This window comes from Glycine soja, chromosome 19 (assembly GCF_004193775.1).
Source record: "Glycine soja cultivar W05 chromosome 19, ASM419377v2, whole genome shotgun sequence".
NCBI lineage: Eukaryota > Viridiplantae > Streptophyta > Magnoliopsida > Fabales > Fabaceae > Glycine > Glycine soja.
The window spans coordinates 27182320-27197902 of record NC_041020.1 but is presented as its reverse complement, the minus strand read 5'-3'; the positions used below and the strand labels follow the sequence as shown (position 1 = coordinate 27197902).

The 15583-nt window shown below is 33.6% G+C and overlaps 2 protein-coding genes across 4 annotated transcripts; both read right to left on the bottom strand.

Moving 5' to 3' along the window:
• Positions 1-459: 459 nt before the first annotated feature.
• Positions 460-6143, bottom strand: LOC114398248 (50S ribosomal protein L13-like). Of its 2 annotated transcripts, none has more exons than XM_028360427.1 (6): positions 5929-6143; positions 3873-3933; positions 3620-3691; positions 2456-2622; positions 2129-2240; positions 460-1074 (listed from the first exon to the last, which is right to left on the bottom strand). In XM_028360427.1, the coding sequence occupies exons 2-6, from the start codon at positions 3906-3908 to the stop codon at positions 856-858; spliced, it is 606 nt and encodes a 201-aa protein (XP_028216228.1). In that variant the 5' UTR covers positions 3909-3933; positions 5929-6143; the 3' UTR covers positions 460-855. The 2 variants fall into 2 exon arrangements, with proteins under 2 accessions (XP_028216228.1, XP_028216227.1); XM_028360426.1 differs by having other exon boundaries at positions 493-1074; positions 3873-3979; positions 5929-6142.
• A 1909-nt stretch (positions 6144-8052) lies between these two features.
• LOC114400817 (transcription termination factor MTERF5, chloroplastic-like) lies at positions 8053-11303 on the bottom strand. Of its 2 annotated transcripts, none has more exons than XM_028363455.1 (4): positions 11067-11303; positions 9982-10031; positions 9677-9901; positions 8053-9592 (listed from the first exon to the last, which is right to left on the bottom strand). In XM_028363455.1, exons 1-4 carry the CDS (start codon positions 11144-11146, stop codon positions 8508-8510), a joined length of 1440 nt encoding a protein of 479 aa, XP_028219256.1. In that variant the 5' UTR covers positions 11147-11303; the 3' UTR covers positions 8053-8507. The 2 variants fall into 2 exon arrangements, with proteins under 2 accessions (XP_028219256.1, XP_028219258.1); XM_028363457.1 differs by having other exon boundaries at positions 9677-9883; positions 11067-11302.
• Between the last annotated feature and the right edge of the window lie 4280 nt (positions 11304-15583).

Below are 15583 nucleotides of genomic sequence, written 5' to 3'. Positions count from 1 at the left end.
AACATCATATTACATTGTACTACTCGTATACGTGCACACGTACAAAAACAAAATGTACCAAAAAGAAAATTGTATACGTGCACATCTTGTGGATGTTAAAATGCCAATAATCAATACGTGCTTACAATAAAAGTTGAATGCCAATAGCAGAGTAAGGCGGTGACATCAAATATCTAAAGGCCTTTAAATTTGGGGCACTTTTTGGTTTCCCCAATTAAAAAATTTCTCTTTAATCCTTCAAATTCATGAAATGTTTTTAGTTTCCCAATTTCATTTTGGAGACTAAAGATCTGCTCTTTTAAGTCTTCAAATTCATTTTGGGAGATTAAAAAAATATTTCATAAATTTAAGAGACTAAAAATAACATATTTCTAATTAGGGGACCAAAATTAAAAGTGCACAAATTTGAACAACTACAAACATACTGAAGTCATATCTAAATCAAGGAATAGCCAAAGATTCAAATGAATAATATTGACTTGCAAAGAGATATTACCAAGGAAAAACCATTAACCACTAACAAGGGAAGAGAAAACACAGAAAAGCAATTTCGACAACTTGAATGCACTGTGGCACTGTTTGACAGTGAAGGAAGTAGCTGACGACCAAAATGCTAGTTAGTCTAAACTTCTAAGCTTGAACTTAAGAAAATTATTACTGAAAAGGACGCACGAAACGGCTAATGTGAATCAATCATGCTCTTAAGCTATGCTCTTACTAAAAGACTTGTAAAATAAAAAAATTTCAAACACAATTCAATAGGGCATTGTAGGATTGCTAACAGAGACATATATGGCTTCAAATTTCAACCATAACCAATGGTCAGTGTCATCTTTCTTGAGCAAAATTGCATCTTCATGCACTTTCTTCCTGTGCTTCTCCATTTTTGCCCTTCTTCATTCCATCAGCCTTCTGTTGTTGCTGCTCAGCCTTCTTCTGTGCTCGAATCATGGCACGCCTTGCTCGCGGCCTCATTTCTCGTACACTTCTAGGAGGCATCACATAAGGTTCAAGTGGGCGATCAACAAACGGGTGCTCACTGCCAGGAAAGATCCTTAATTTTCGATCCCTGTCCTATATCCATTAACAATAATGCAAGTAAATACAACTTACAATATCAGTTATTCAATATTATAAGGAACAAAAAATATCAGAAAAAGTTCTAACCAAATGAAAATAAAAATAATTGAAAACCACAAGCTATTAAGAAAACCATCCTTTACCAAAGGGTCAATGATACTTCATCTTTGGACATTTATGATAATGTCCTGATGATTTTTATACGCACTGATAACAGTATTCCCCAATCCTATTCTCTTTTTCAGAACCTGAGTGCTAGTAAAGTACTAAAGCAATACTGTTGGATTAAATGATAAATAAAAGGAACAATTCCTGAATTAGCCAACAAGGTTTGGCACTTGGCACGACTAGTAGATCGATCAACATCAAAAGACAACAGAAAAGGTCATGGGTTCAATTCCTTTTCATTGGTAGGTCATCTACACTAGGCTTGCGGCATACCCTAACCTTGCAATGGGGCAAACTTTTGTCTTTGATATAATAACCTTTCTATTACCACCCATCCACCTTTCCATCTACACTTTGGCTTCAAATTATAATGGGACTGTGTGGGTTAGATATTGTAAAAGAATTGAGGCTGAAAGAATAGATTTTTAAAGTTTTGAATTTGTTTGGGTTTTATAGTTACAATTAATTTGGAAGTATAAAAGTAGAGATCTTTTTTAAAATCATGGGATGCACTTGGTAAATAAATGTGTAATGTTGCTTGTAGGTATCTTTATGGAAAACCATTGTTAAACCTCAAGATTTTGTCCACCACAACAGCTACCCATTAGTAACTTCTGTAAGATTTGATTCCCACAAGAGGAAACAATTCTGGAATCTTAACCTACCAACTACCATCCTTAGAATGTCATTGCATATTGTTCAAAGGATTTTCTTTTTTTTTTTTTGTCTCAAATGATATTCTACCTTGAAATATCCAAACCAAACATGAAAAAAAAAAAAAAAAAACTCTCATTCTAAACAACTAGCAACGAAGTCAAAATTCCATATTCAGCTCAAAATCCCACCCAAAAAACAAAACAGTGGTCTAGGTAGCACTTACATCACGTAGTTTGTTTCTAGGGAGCATACGCAGAACAGCTTTGCGAATGACTTCAGTAGGGTCTTTGGCCATTTGATCCTTTAGAGTCCTTTGCTTGAGGTGGCCAATATACCTACATACAGTGACCTAATGTCAAAATAGACTGGATAATACTGAAAATTAAAGAGCATATGAAACCAAATAAAAAACGGCAATGAAAATACAATTGGAAGAACATAGAAGATAGGCATCTTAACCAGAAAAAAACCATTTGATTTATAAGGAGCCCAAAACTATCAAATAATATTTCATCACTTCTATCTAATAGTACAAATGCAAAGCACTTGCCCTGTATGCCAGTAGTAGACCTTGTCTGTAAGTTTTCTCCCAGTCACACAAATATCTTTTGCATTAAGAACAATGCACATGTCTCCATCATCACGATTAGGTGTGTAAGTTGGCTTATCCTTTCCTTGAACTACAGTAGCTATTTGAGATGCTAACCTCCCAAGAACCTATATAAAAGGAACACTTGTATTAGCAAAATGGTCTCAAGACAAATAAGCAAATTGCTCAGTAATTGATTACACTCTAAATGCCAATCAAAAGTGTGCAAGATGATAGAAGCTTGGCTAGCCGTCGGTATGAACTCAATTGGCATTTGATTATATGTTGTAACTTATTCATGGAATAATTTGTTTCAAAAGGCTTCACTAAAACTGAGTAATGGTTATATCCTCCGGAGAAGTAACTAGTAGTGATAATTTAGGCAAATTATATGATCCCTTCGGAGCTGACTTTATAACTAGATATTGCAAAAGATCGATATTCATTCTGGATGATATCAAATGAAACGAACCTCCATGAAATTGAATTGTCTTATTCTGTTGATAACTCCTCATAGGATTTGACTTTCAATCCCAGTCTTACATGATATGCAAGCCAATGAGCTGAATGTTTGCAAAGAATTTCATTAACCACTCTCACATTTTATACTTTTGTGATATGCAAATGCTAAAAAAATGCATAAGGAATCACAAAGGCAATGTTTGCATATCTAATGATGGGTAGAATGGGATAGAGTGGTGTGGAATGAATTAGAATAAAATTGCCACACAATTGAATAATCTAAGATGGAATATAAAAAATATTCACCCATATAGAAGTGAACAGAATGATGATTAAGGAGAATGCATAATAACTTAGTTCCACCCAATTGCATCCTGCACTAGGGGAGAGAAAATAGAAGTATCTCCTATTTTAAACATGCCAAACAATGGCAATTGATGTGATTCTATTCCATTTGGTTCCATTCCATCCATTTCCAATGCATCAGTCCAAACATAACCAAAATGAAACTATGACGTGTGTTTTGAGTTCAACACTACTTTTTTTAATCCTACACTCCAGGAAAACTGCTTTAACTTGACATCAGAAACATCATATCATGGGCACATAGTCACTCTATGTTAGCTTTCAAGAGAAGGATCAAGAAAAAAGCTGCAGACTCACCTGGCCCTTTGCATCAAAAACCCTCCATCGAAGACCATCAAGATTAATGCGTCTAAGTCCAGCAGCAGCTTTCTGAGAATAAAGTGAAAATAACTATGAAAATTGAATTCAAAAAATGATGCAGTTTTAGCATATAGCATATATTACTAAGACTTATCTAACCATTGGTGGAGGGGGGTCCCTTTTGACAAACCCTATGCCTATCTGTACAACCTAAGTACCTAACTACACAAGTTCTTGAAAATTTAATTACCTTCATGTTGCCGGTGAAAGCAGTTACCATCTTCATTTTTGACTCTGTTTATTTGGTCAATCTACCTCACAATTCAAAAAATAAACTTTCACCTCTGGATTCACCAACTGTATAAAATAGTGAGATTGAAAAGGGATAGAAAGTAGTATGAGACAGGGAGACAGAGAACAAGTAAGTGTCGAATCAAAAGAGAAGTTGCAGTTTTAGACTTTTAGTGTGAGAATTCAGAAGCCAATGTAAGTATCATTCATGATTACTTAAAACCAATGCAATTCAATTCAATCATAGACTTAGTCAAGGTTCTACCAAACTACCAAATGCCAATGCATCAATTAGAACACTATACACACACACACACACACACACACATAGACAGGTAGAGAGGACTATTTTTATTTATAAAAGAGAAGAACACGTTGACTATCAGATCATACATGAATTGTCAAAGCCACAGGGAACTCCCCTTGACACTAGATCCATTCATCATCCACTAAGCCACCTATCCCTCTCCCCATCCCAAGATCTTGCAGTTGAACATAACAAAAACGATCTTTTGCTCATTCTAGTCATTGATTGAAGCTAAGCATTGTTTTATCTATTTGGTTACTATGCAGAAATAAAGAAGAAAAACACAACAAATCCGAAAAGAGATTTCAGATATAGGAGGAAATGGAAAGGCGGTATGACATGTGTATTTGGTTAGGGATGCATATGCTATGTTGCACAATCAGACAACTAATGAAGATGCAGCTTTCTTTAAATGACTGTGGAAGATTCCTGAACCACCTAAAGTGCTGGCTTTTTCTTGGAGATTATCTTTGGATAGGATACAAACTAAGGAAAAATCCTCAAGACAAATATTGGTGGCTTGTATGGTGATGACAGATGTACATTCTGCAATTCTGCTAAGAAAAGGAGGAATCGGCAAACCATCTTACTTTTTCATTTGAAGTTTCATACCAGATTTGGAAGAAATGCTACTCTTGGATTGGACTTGAATTGGCATTACCAATAGAGTGCAGGCCACACTTTTGGCAACATGGTCTCAACTTTTTAGGGAGGGAAATTTGGTGGACAGTTGGGTTATCAACAATCTGGTCATTATCGTTACAAAGGAAGGCAACTGTGTTTAATAATGCAGAAGTGAATGCTGAGCAAGTCATAGACTTGATCATTTTGAGAGCACGGTCCAGGCTAAAATCAAAGGTGGTAGGATTTCCATATTCATACGATCAAGGGTCAGTGGAGCCAATGCTATGCCTAAGGAACCTGTAGCAACACAGATGAGCAGCCTGAAAGGTAAAAAAAAAAAAGATGTGGAACAAGATACACAAGGGCTGCTACAAGTGTCCTGTTACGTGTATAACAACCACTGAAGGTACTGTTTGGAGGCAATGTGAATAAAGAAGCTCTTCAAATGGTAAAACAAGGGAATTACAATACAAAAGTCATGCCGCTGGGCAGCAAATTGGAATTAGGGGTATTAAGTGTTTTGGTGGGACAGTCATATATGTATATGTCGCTGTATAAGTTTGTTTCTGGTTGTTAATTAGCGATCTGTAAAGGGTTGGGTACCCCTTGTGCCATCTTTAATGCATTTTAATTTATAGGCTGATAAAAAAAAAAAACAATTAAATGCTTAGACAGACTTTTGTTCACAGTATTTTTTCAAAGTAATATAGAAGGAGTTCCCAGTTTAGTTATATTGGCGCCGAATAGCAACTGAAAACCAAAATAAGCATACAAATGAGTTCAAATATATGTTTTGAAATTGGAATCGCATTCAGGAATGGTCAATGGGATTTTATTGAAGCTAATGTTAAAAACATTACACTTTGAGGGATAATAACAGCTTGCAATTATATTATCTTATTTTACACCTCAAATCTTTTGAAAACTAATGGGTCTACAACACAGAACAGACGCACTAAAATCAGAACTTATTTAAAGAATTCACAACTAAAATAGACTTAAAAGTAAAGTTAATCCATAAACAAAAACCCAAAAGAGAAAAAGGCATTCTTAGAACACAAATGTAGAGATTCAAATAACTTACTCTGAGCGTCGAATTTCAGAACTATGCGACTATGCTAAGTGCGAAGAGGAAGGTGTTCTTCGCGTTCACTATCACGGGTTCAGAAAGCAGTATTCTTCAGGGTTCGGCGAATGAGTGAAGGGTTTTTCTTCTATTTCATTTCATTGTACGTGTTTTTCTTTCCCTAGTTCTCACCACTAAAACGATGCCATTTTGGTGTTTGATTTTTTGCTTATGAGGATGGGCCGTTACAGGGTTACTCAATGAATTGTGCATTTGTGCTATTTTTCTCTCTTTTTTTTTAACTTAAAAAATAGTAATACTTTTAGTTTCTTTACTTTAAATTATGCATAGAAGATATTAAACTTCCATATTGTGAAACGTTGATCTATTTTTAAAACTTTATAGATTTGGTCCTATTGATAATTGTTTTTACCTAAAACTATTAAATAAATATGCTTCATTATACCAACATTTTGGTTTTTCTTTATAGATTTAAAATATAAAATAACATTAAATGTTTATAAATTTAAAATTTAGTAAATATGTTTTGCAATAAAAAATTAGGATTTAACGAGGAAAATGTGAAATTTTCTATTTTGAATGAAATTTGATAGTTAGTGAGTTTTAAATAGAAAAAGATTTAAAATAGTTTAATCAATTCACTTTGTGAATATTTTAAATAGAAAATGAAAATTGTAAAACTTTGAGCATAAAAATGATAATGAAACTAAATTTACTTAATTAAAAAAAGAAGTTAGTCAATTAAAAAATTACAATTACACCATAAATTACTAAAATAAAAACAATTAAAATTACTCCTTAGACGCAGTTTTTTTTTGTCAATATTGAACTTAGTCTAGTTTAATCCTGTTTCAAAAAAAAGTCTGATTTAATCCGAACTTTATAGCATTACATGTTTTCTTGTTTCGTTTGGTTGTTGAATAAACCACAAATTTAATCATCAAACTATTACTTTCTCTTAAGTAGTTTTTCATATAATAAAATTATGGGTGATGATATATTCACATATTATACAGGACATCTATCATATATTGACAACTCTAATTTTTTCTTTTTTCAAAACACTGTGTCACTTCAGTTCAAAGTCAAGAGATTTATTAGTTATCCCCAAAGAAATAGAGTATCAATTAAGGGGTAACTCATTTTCCCATTAATATTATTTTATTCTATTCACATAATTAGAAATAAAATCTGTTATATATTTAAAGGGCCAAAACTACTAATCACTTATGCCGCATCCAATAGGTTTTACACCTTTAATTATAGTTGAATTTCTACCTTCTCCTTTCCTTGCTTACCCACACCAATCCTTGTATAAAATCTCCAACATTCAAATGTTGCGAGCTTTTCCTTTTTTTTTTTCTTCTTATTATCGGGTTCATCATATTCATTTTCAACATCATCTTTCTCAATTTCATCACCACTAACAATAACATCATCGGAAAGGAGTTTACTAATTGCCTCATCCATTTCAATTTCCAAATCCTGTTTAATTAAACAAGTAAAGCAAATAACATTATTTATTATTTTATTTGTTATAGGCACTTTGGCTCAGGCAGTGCACACTTTCAAATTAAAACAACAAATGCACACAAATAATCATTTAAGATAGCATAAATATAATCAAGATACTATTGAATATTTTTTTCATATATTCTAACAATCCGTTTTTTTTTTTCCATACATTCTAACAATGAGTTTCTAACAAATGCACACGTTAACACGTATTTCTTAAATTTTTAAGTATCTACCCATGTATCATGGTGAAGAAAATTCGTTAAACTAAATTACTGATATAATAAGAAAAGAATTAAAGAAAGCACTCGGAGAAGAAATTAAATCAGAATTTCAGGAAGATTGAAACCTGGGTGGAGACGGGAACGCAGATAAGCCGAGAGAGAACCCCACACTTCCACAACTCTAATTTTTTATGCATTTTTATTTAACTCTCTAAATCTATGTGCATGAATATATCGGTAGTATCTATATTCCATCCAAAAGAATGACTGTTTAACAATATCATTTGGAAAACAGTAACAACATACATTTTACATTTTGTTTCCCAGCCTTTTACTACATGTTTGTAAAAGGAGCTATAAAAGAATGCAAATTCCAACACTATAGAGTAAACGCTCATATCAGTATCCATCAGAGTTTCCAAAAGGTTTATAATCTGTATTTAAAATGAAATGACACAAGAAAGACCTGGTTAATATAAGGAGATAAAAATCAATCACATACAGCAGCAATTGGCAAGTAGAGCTAACCAGGGTAAGTGTCATTCATGTAAAAAGACCTGGTTACAAGTTGTGAATTCAGCAGCTAACATGCTCTAAATCACTCCAATACAGCTTAATTCATGGGCATGAACTATATTTTGGTTTCAAGAGCTATCTATTTGATCATGTTCTAGTATAACTGCAACTTTTCAGTTCTCATAAATTTGCAGCCATTGTGTCATTGATACCCCGAAAACAAAAATCTTGAAGTTGAGCATCTTTTCTAACCAGAAACATTGCCTGAAAGTCTCATTTTTCAATATCTGATTGAGCAAGTTTGCTGCTATGACTAGAATCCTAACTAACTTGCATTTTCTTCATTTTCTTTTTCAAGGCTTCATCAAAGTTGCTGCTTGACAGTGAAAGAACCTGATTCAGCAGTAACTTCACTCCATATTTTTTCATAATTGTGAATCTAGGTTTAACCCTTTCCTCTAAATTGTATCCAAAATATTGAGGGAACTTAACCAACTCAGATTTTGGGTAACCTGTGGTCAAGAAGAAATCCCATTTTGGAATCAAATTTTCAGTCAAGCTGAAAGTATACAAGGCTCCATATCTTGAAATCATGGTCCCAATTTCTTCCAAAGTGTATCCCCGCTCCAAGAAAAATTCTGTTGCAGGCTTTAGGTTGTTCTCAATGCTAAGACCAAAATTTTGAGGGCATCTGAAGAGAAGAACGCCAACTTCAACCCCCAAAGAATGGAAGTACTTAGCCGTGGGTCGGAGATTGTCCTCTACACTGTAACTAACAATGTTGGGGCAGCGAGTTAAAATCTTACCTATACTCTCTTCTGAGAGGCCTAATTCAAGGAGAAAATCTATGCTTTCCATCACTTTCGGCCTGCTATAAGTTAGCAGTGCTGGGAAGCGATAGATCACCTTTGGCCATTGGTTTTTGTCAACACCCAAAGATTCAAAGAACTTCATGGTGGGTTTAAGATTTTCAGATAGACTGATTCCACATAATTGAGGTCTTTTAGTGAGGATAGTAAGAATGTTCTCTTTTGGCACTCCAAGTTCAAGAAAAAACTCAACCACTGGCTTAATTTTACCCTCCAAGCTATAGTAGGCAAAAGATGGAAATCGTCGTGTGATACTCCTAATCTGCTCAATATCCATACCAAGGTCCATGAGATAGACAATATGAGGGCGAAGATTGCCACCATCTGGGTCTGTCTCACTCACTCGAGACACAGCTTTAAGCTTCTTAGAGTCTGACACTGGATTAGAAGGAGGAATCGGCACAGCTGATTTATCCTTACCAGGTGGATTTGGATAGTTTTCCACTACATTCACTAGGATGTCTCCATGCTCTTCGAAAAGAGATTCAAGATAAGGGATAAGTGTGTCCCTGATCTCTAGAGTCGTTAGCTCTCTCCCTGTTCATGTCAATGAAATTGTGATTAGCAGGATCCAACGTGGACGAAAGTCATGAAATAGAGTAACTAATTGTTGTGACAAACCTGCAAGATACCAAGATTTGTGTTTAGAGTGAAGCCTTGAGACAAGGTGATCAATAAAATGATCTGACTTCTTGCTGGTTCTAGTGGCAATAGCATTGCTCAAACCTTGTTTCTTTAAAAACAAAGTCAACACAGCCTTGGCTTCTTCCTTTTCTGCTACTAACAGAGTGGGAGACACCACTTCTAAATTCAATGATCCGTCTGTGCCTGAGTAAAAAGCACCATCTTGAAGGTTTATGCTTATTAGAATATTACATAAACCTCATGCCAATGGCAACATCTAAAAAGAAAAAAGTAATGCTAACCAGATTTTGCCTGGCAAAAGAAGACCTTTGTAGGAAAAGAAAGTTGAGTCCTGATGTAAAATATTTCATAAGAAGGAAAAAATTTCAAGTTTCTATAATATCAGAAGGAAGAAAAATAGAAAACAGATATAAGAGATTGAAAATCCTAGCATCTGCTAATAGACAGTAAGACAGAAAACAAAAGGAAAACAAGAACATTTCGGTGTAGTTGAAGTTGTTTAGGGTAAATTTGGAAAAACAACTTGTTGAATAAATGCTTCTCATATAACCACTTAAGTATAAGTTGTTTCTATAAATGAAGAGAAAACAGGGTTAAAAGTGTTTTTATATAAGTTGTGTTCATAAGCAATTCTAGAAAGCTTATTGAAATAATCTGAAAACAACTTATGGACAAATCATGAGTTCTCCTATACATTACACAACATAAGAAAAGTCTATTGTAAACAAGCTTTTCCAAACACACGCGGCATTTCAAAGAGCTTGTTTGAGCTTGTAAAAATGGCTCTCTTATAACTTATTTTAATAATTTCACAGGAAAATTCGTTAGCATAAGTTCATTTTAGAATGATTCAGATCCTCCAACAACACCCACTTGCTAATCCTCTTGCTATATATATTAAAAAGTACTGATATTTTTTTATGTTTCTAATTATTTAATATATTTATAATAGAATATTGGAAGATTTATTGGAGGATATACCATTATTCTTCATTTTTCATCTTATGTAAGTACCCAAAGTTGCGAATAAGCTCTTACAGGAACTTATTAAACAAGTACTTTACCCAAAGTCCCAAACTCAAAGACAAATCTTATGCAAATGTTCACAATTCACATGAACCCAGAAACCGTATTTCCTCCAATTCTGCATCCGCAAACACAAATACACCCCACAAGCTCATTAAACCCATGAGTTCCCTCCTCCCTCTAGATTCTCTCTTTTGGGGTTTTGAAATTGACAGAGTAAACAACATGAAAACTTGAACTAGAGATGGATACTGGGCATGCAAGAAAATTGAACAAGAGTGAAGAAAAAGTGTACCTTGAGTTATAATAATAATAGTAAAATAAATAAATAAAAGTGTACCTTGAGTAGTGTGAGAGAAAAATCTTGTACAACGAAAATGGTGGGGTGCGTGGTTGAATTGAGGAGAAAATCTTCATCATAGTAGGTTTGAGTTAGTGTGATATCAAATCATATGGCAAATGAAAAAAGAAAGGTTAAATTTTCCTTGTATCACTGCGTGGACAACAACAGACAATGGAGGTTCGACAGAATCACGGGAGATAAGGTAATGATAGATATTGGCCACGGGTGAAATACTTAGCATATTAAAGATATAGACAGTGTCATATGAATCGTTTACTATGATACTACTATTTTTTTATATAAAAATATTTTTTATTTTTTTATGTTACTTTTTATCTTTTTGATATTACTTACTAAGGTGTTGATGCGGGTGATTTTTTTGTTTTTAATTTTAAAATTTTAAAAGAATTAATTATACTTTTGGTCTCTAAGGGGTGTTTGGTTTGGTTGTTTTCTGTTTTCATTTTTACTGGAAATAGAAAACGGTGATAGAAATGTGTTTGGTTGGATTTCTGTTTCCATTTTTAGTAGGGGTGGGTAAACGGGCCTAGGTCCATGGATTGGTCCGCGGTCCGTACAGGTAACAGACCAATTTTTTTAAACGGTCCATGGTGATGTCATATTTTTGGGCCCGCCCCGCTTAATCCACGGACTATGCGGGTTTGGCCTGCGGGGTCCGCGGATTGTTCGCATTAGGATTTTATTATTTCAAATATGGAATTATTTGTTGTTGGAGATGTTTAAGTTTCATATTTTAGATTTATTGCTTGGATTTTCTTTTGTTAAGACATTATTTATTTTATTTATGTAATTGACTAATTGTTAAGATTTTATTTATATTTGTATTGAACTTAATTTGATTGTGTTGTATTTTTATTGAAATTAAAATTCTTTCAAAACTAGGCCTGCGGATCGGCCCGTTTAACCCGCGAGGTCCGCGGGACTGGGGCAGACCAATTTATTTGGTCTGTGCAAGAATGCAGCGCGGGCTAGCCCGGTCCACTGCCAATGCAGGCTTATGCGGGTGGACCTTACGCAGGGCAAGCCAACCTGCTTACCCACCCCTAATTTTCAGTGAAAATATTTTCCCAAACGAAGCAAAAATTGGAAAAAATAAAATCTCGTTTTCAATTGAAACCAAGAACTTCATTTTGGGTAAAATGAAAACACAGTGACAAGGAATATAATTTTAAGCAAATCTATAAATATATTTCCTTTTGAAAACACATTTTCAGTGTTTTTATTTCTTGAAAGCAAAAAACAAGAAGTCAAACCAAACATGTTTTCAGAATTTTAATCTTTTGAAAATGAAAAGAGTTTTCAGAAAATGAAAACAGGAAACAAAAACAGAAAATGAAAATGCAAACCAAATACATTAGTTTTTAAACAATTTTTTTTTTATCATTCTTAGTTCCTAAATTTTTATTTTAGTAATATTTTTAGTCTATCATCAAATAGCACCGTTAAATGATGACTTGACCTTAATTATATTATGTTTAGTGACAATTAACTTTTTGACCATTAAAAATCATCGGGAATTGTGTTTGCTAAAATGAATTAAATAATTTTGGACAACTTTAAATGTCCATAAATTTCTTTTGTTTTCTATGATTTTCTCTTTTTTTTTATTTGATCAATGCAAGCTCAATTAAAAATTAAACTTGGATCCAAAATCAAGATAGGTAGAAACACAAATCCATATGAAAATCATACCTAGATCAAACAAAATAAAAAAAAATATAAAAAAACCTTATTTTTTATGAATTCATTAAATGTTTGACAAAAATAACAAGACGAAAATACAAACACTTAATTGCCTTTTTTTCAAAAAAAATATCAAGACAAATGAACTTACCTCGAAAATCAAAAACAGAAAGAATCTTGAAACAAGGAGAAAAAGTTAAGGAATTACATTAAGAGTTTTAAAATATAAAAAATATCCATAGTGTGAAAAAAGAGGTATAGTGACCAACTAGGTAAAAGACTAGATATATTCTTTGTGATGCCTTCTAGCATGGGAAAGTAGCATAGGTATTGCACGGTGCAAAACTTTTTTCCACCGTTGGATCTACTTGTTACAAAAGGCAGCATGGCACATCTTTTTTCTTAATTTTCACGTCAAAGAATCTAAAAACAAAAAATATATCATGCAACAGTTTCATCTACAACGACCTCAAATTAAGTCAAAAAAATTGAAAAAAACTATGATTTCAATCCTTTAAACAATGTTTAAGTGGTCATGTTATGCAATTTTTTAAAATTATCTCCAATACATTAAAAATATTTGTGTCACATTTTTTTCTTAGTTTCCATCCCAAAGAATCCTAAAAAGAATATACCATGCAACACTATCATCGACAACAACCTCAAATGAAGAAAAAAAACAAAAAAAAACCATGATTTTGACCCTTCAAACAATGTTTAAGTGGCCAACAATATATTTTTTTTTATTATTACTGTTCAATGTACTCACCCTTATCACATCTCGAGCCCATGTGTTAGATAGACTCACATGTCATTTACCAGTGCATGTGAATGCACAGTGAACACTAATGAGTCAACCAACTAAACACAAATTTTATAAATACCACTACCAGCTAAAGACATCCGTAGAACTTTCAAATATTCATCTCAACCCCTACCACAATGTGTCACCCAACTACATATGTTTGTGTTTACTACAACGGCCAAATCTGCAACACTAATGAGGGCATCACCTTCATTAGTAACAATACAAAAACTTTCATGGTCAACAAGGTCATAACCTTTACACAATTGCTTGAACTTATTCACCAAAAACTAAACATTGAACCACACCAACATATCCACTTTCGATGCCCCATATTTGAGCCAAGACAATCATATATGTACACATGTTTTATTTTGGGAGATGATGCTGATGTTCAACAAATGTTCAACATTTTTAATAGCAACCCAACACGACCATTTGTGGAGTTATTTGCCATAATTTGTGACAACAATAACCCACCAAACAACCAACATGACTCAACCTCCAATCTTGAGAACCTATAAGATGCATGAGAGAGTTGTTGGGTCAAAAACCATGGTAGTGATACTAACTTCTCTTTCGGGTCGAAAGAAAATAACATGTCTCCTTCCCATGAAATAATATTCAGACGAGATTGGTAATCTAGGGATGATTCATGTCTTATAGTTGTTTCTACTTTGAGGTTTTCCCGTGGTGCCCTATGTTAGTGTTCGGTGACCACTTTACATAATGAAATAAATTGTTTCTTTGAGTTTATGTTAAAAATTTCCAGTTTACCCACTTCTAGAGCAACAGGTAGCATGGTAACATCACAATACACACGTCTCTAGAAAAAAAATGTTTCACCAACAAAACTAGCATTAAATTGACAACTCACAATCTCTTTTTTAGTCTAAAAGTTATAAAGGACTTCTGTTACACTAGGTAGCAGTGTAAAATCACAGTCGAAATTGACAACACTTTGCAATTTGCTCACTTCTCTGAAAAAAATGTTTAACCAACAAAACTAACATAAAATTGACAACTCACAATCTCTTTTTTAGTCTGAAAGTTATAATGGATGTCTGTTGCACCAGGTAGCAGGGTAAAATCACAGTCAAAATTGACAACACTTTGCAGTTTGCACATGTCTCTAAAAAAAATATTTCACTAACAAAATTGACATAAAATTGACAACTCACAACTCTTTTTTAGTCTGAAAGTTATAATGGACATCTGTTGCACCAGGTAGTAGGGTATAATCACAGTTGAAATTGACAACACTTTACAATTTGCACACGTCTCTGAAAAAAATGCTTCACCAACAAAACTGACATAAAATTGATAACTCATAATCGCTTTTTTAGTCTGAAAGTTATAATTTACGTCTGTTGCACCAGGTAGCAGGGTAAAATCCCAGTTGAATTGACAACACTTTGCAATTTTCACGCGTCTCTAAAAAAATGTTTCACCAACAAAACTAACATTAACTTGAAAACTCAAGAATCTCTTTTTAGTCTGAAAGTTATAATGGGCGTCTGCTGCACTAAGTAGCAAGGTAAAATCCTAGTCGAAATTGACAACACTTTACAATTTACACACGTCTTTGGAAAAACAATAAATGTTTCACCAACAAAACTAAAATTAAATTGACAAGACTATTTCACTATGCACTATATAAAATAATGACATGTCTCAATCAACATTGGATTTCAAACAAGCCTTTAGCAGAAACACCATTCTAACCTTATGAGATTCCAATACACATTAATGGGACAAAATGTTCAGACAACTATAAATAACACAAAACACCCTCATCAAAATCACACAATTCCACACAACATACCTTCACAAACCAAATTCAAGTTAACCAACGATCAGACTATTTAGTATGGTCTAGCTGTCGAAAGAACAATCGTTTGACCACCTGTGATTCGTGAATTCCATAAGGGAGAACCCTTAGAGGTGCAACTTGCTTGATGACATCCTTGAGTTTCTTGATGTTGCGTCTCAAAGGAATGTCAAA

Bases quoted from the DNA above. Each gene is read 5' to 3' on its own strand.
- LOC114398248 (XM_028360427.1), bottom strand. From the start codon at position 3,908: ATGAAGATGGTAACTGCTTTCACCGGCAACATGAAG. The intron at 3,692-3,872 runs GTAATTAAATTT...CTTTATTCTCAG, and splicing joins CTTTCACCGGCAACATGAAG to AAAGCTGCTGCTGGACTTAG. The intron at 2,623-3,619 runs GTGAGTCTGCAG...CCTTTTATATAG, and splicing joins TTTTTGATGCAAAGGGCCAG to GTTCTTGGGAGGTTAGCATC.
- LOC114400817 (XM_028363455.1), bottom strand. From the start codon at position 11,146: ATGATGAAGATTTTCTCCTCAATTCAACCACGCACCCCACCATTTTCG. The intron at 9,902-9,981 runs GTTAGCATTACT...TAAACCTTCAAG, and splicing joins CTTTTGCCAGGCAAAATCTG to ATGGTGCTTTTTACTCAGGC. The intron at 9,593-9,676 runs GTTTGTCACAAC...TGACATGAACAG, and splicing joins CAAATCTTGGTATCTTGCAG to GGAGAGAGCTAACGACTCTA.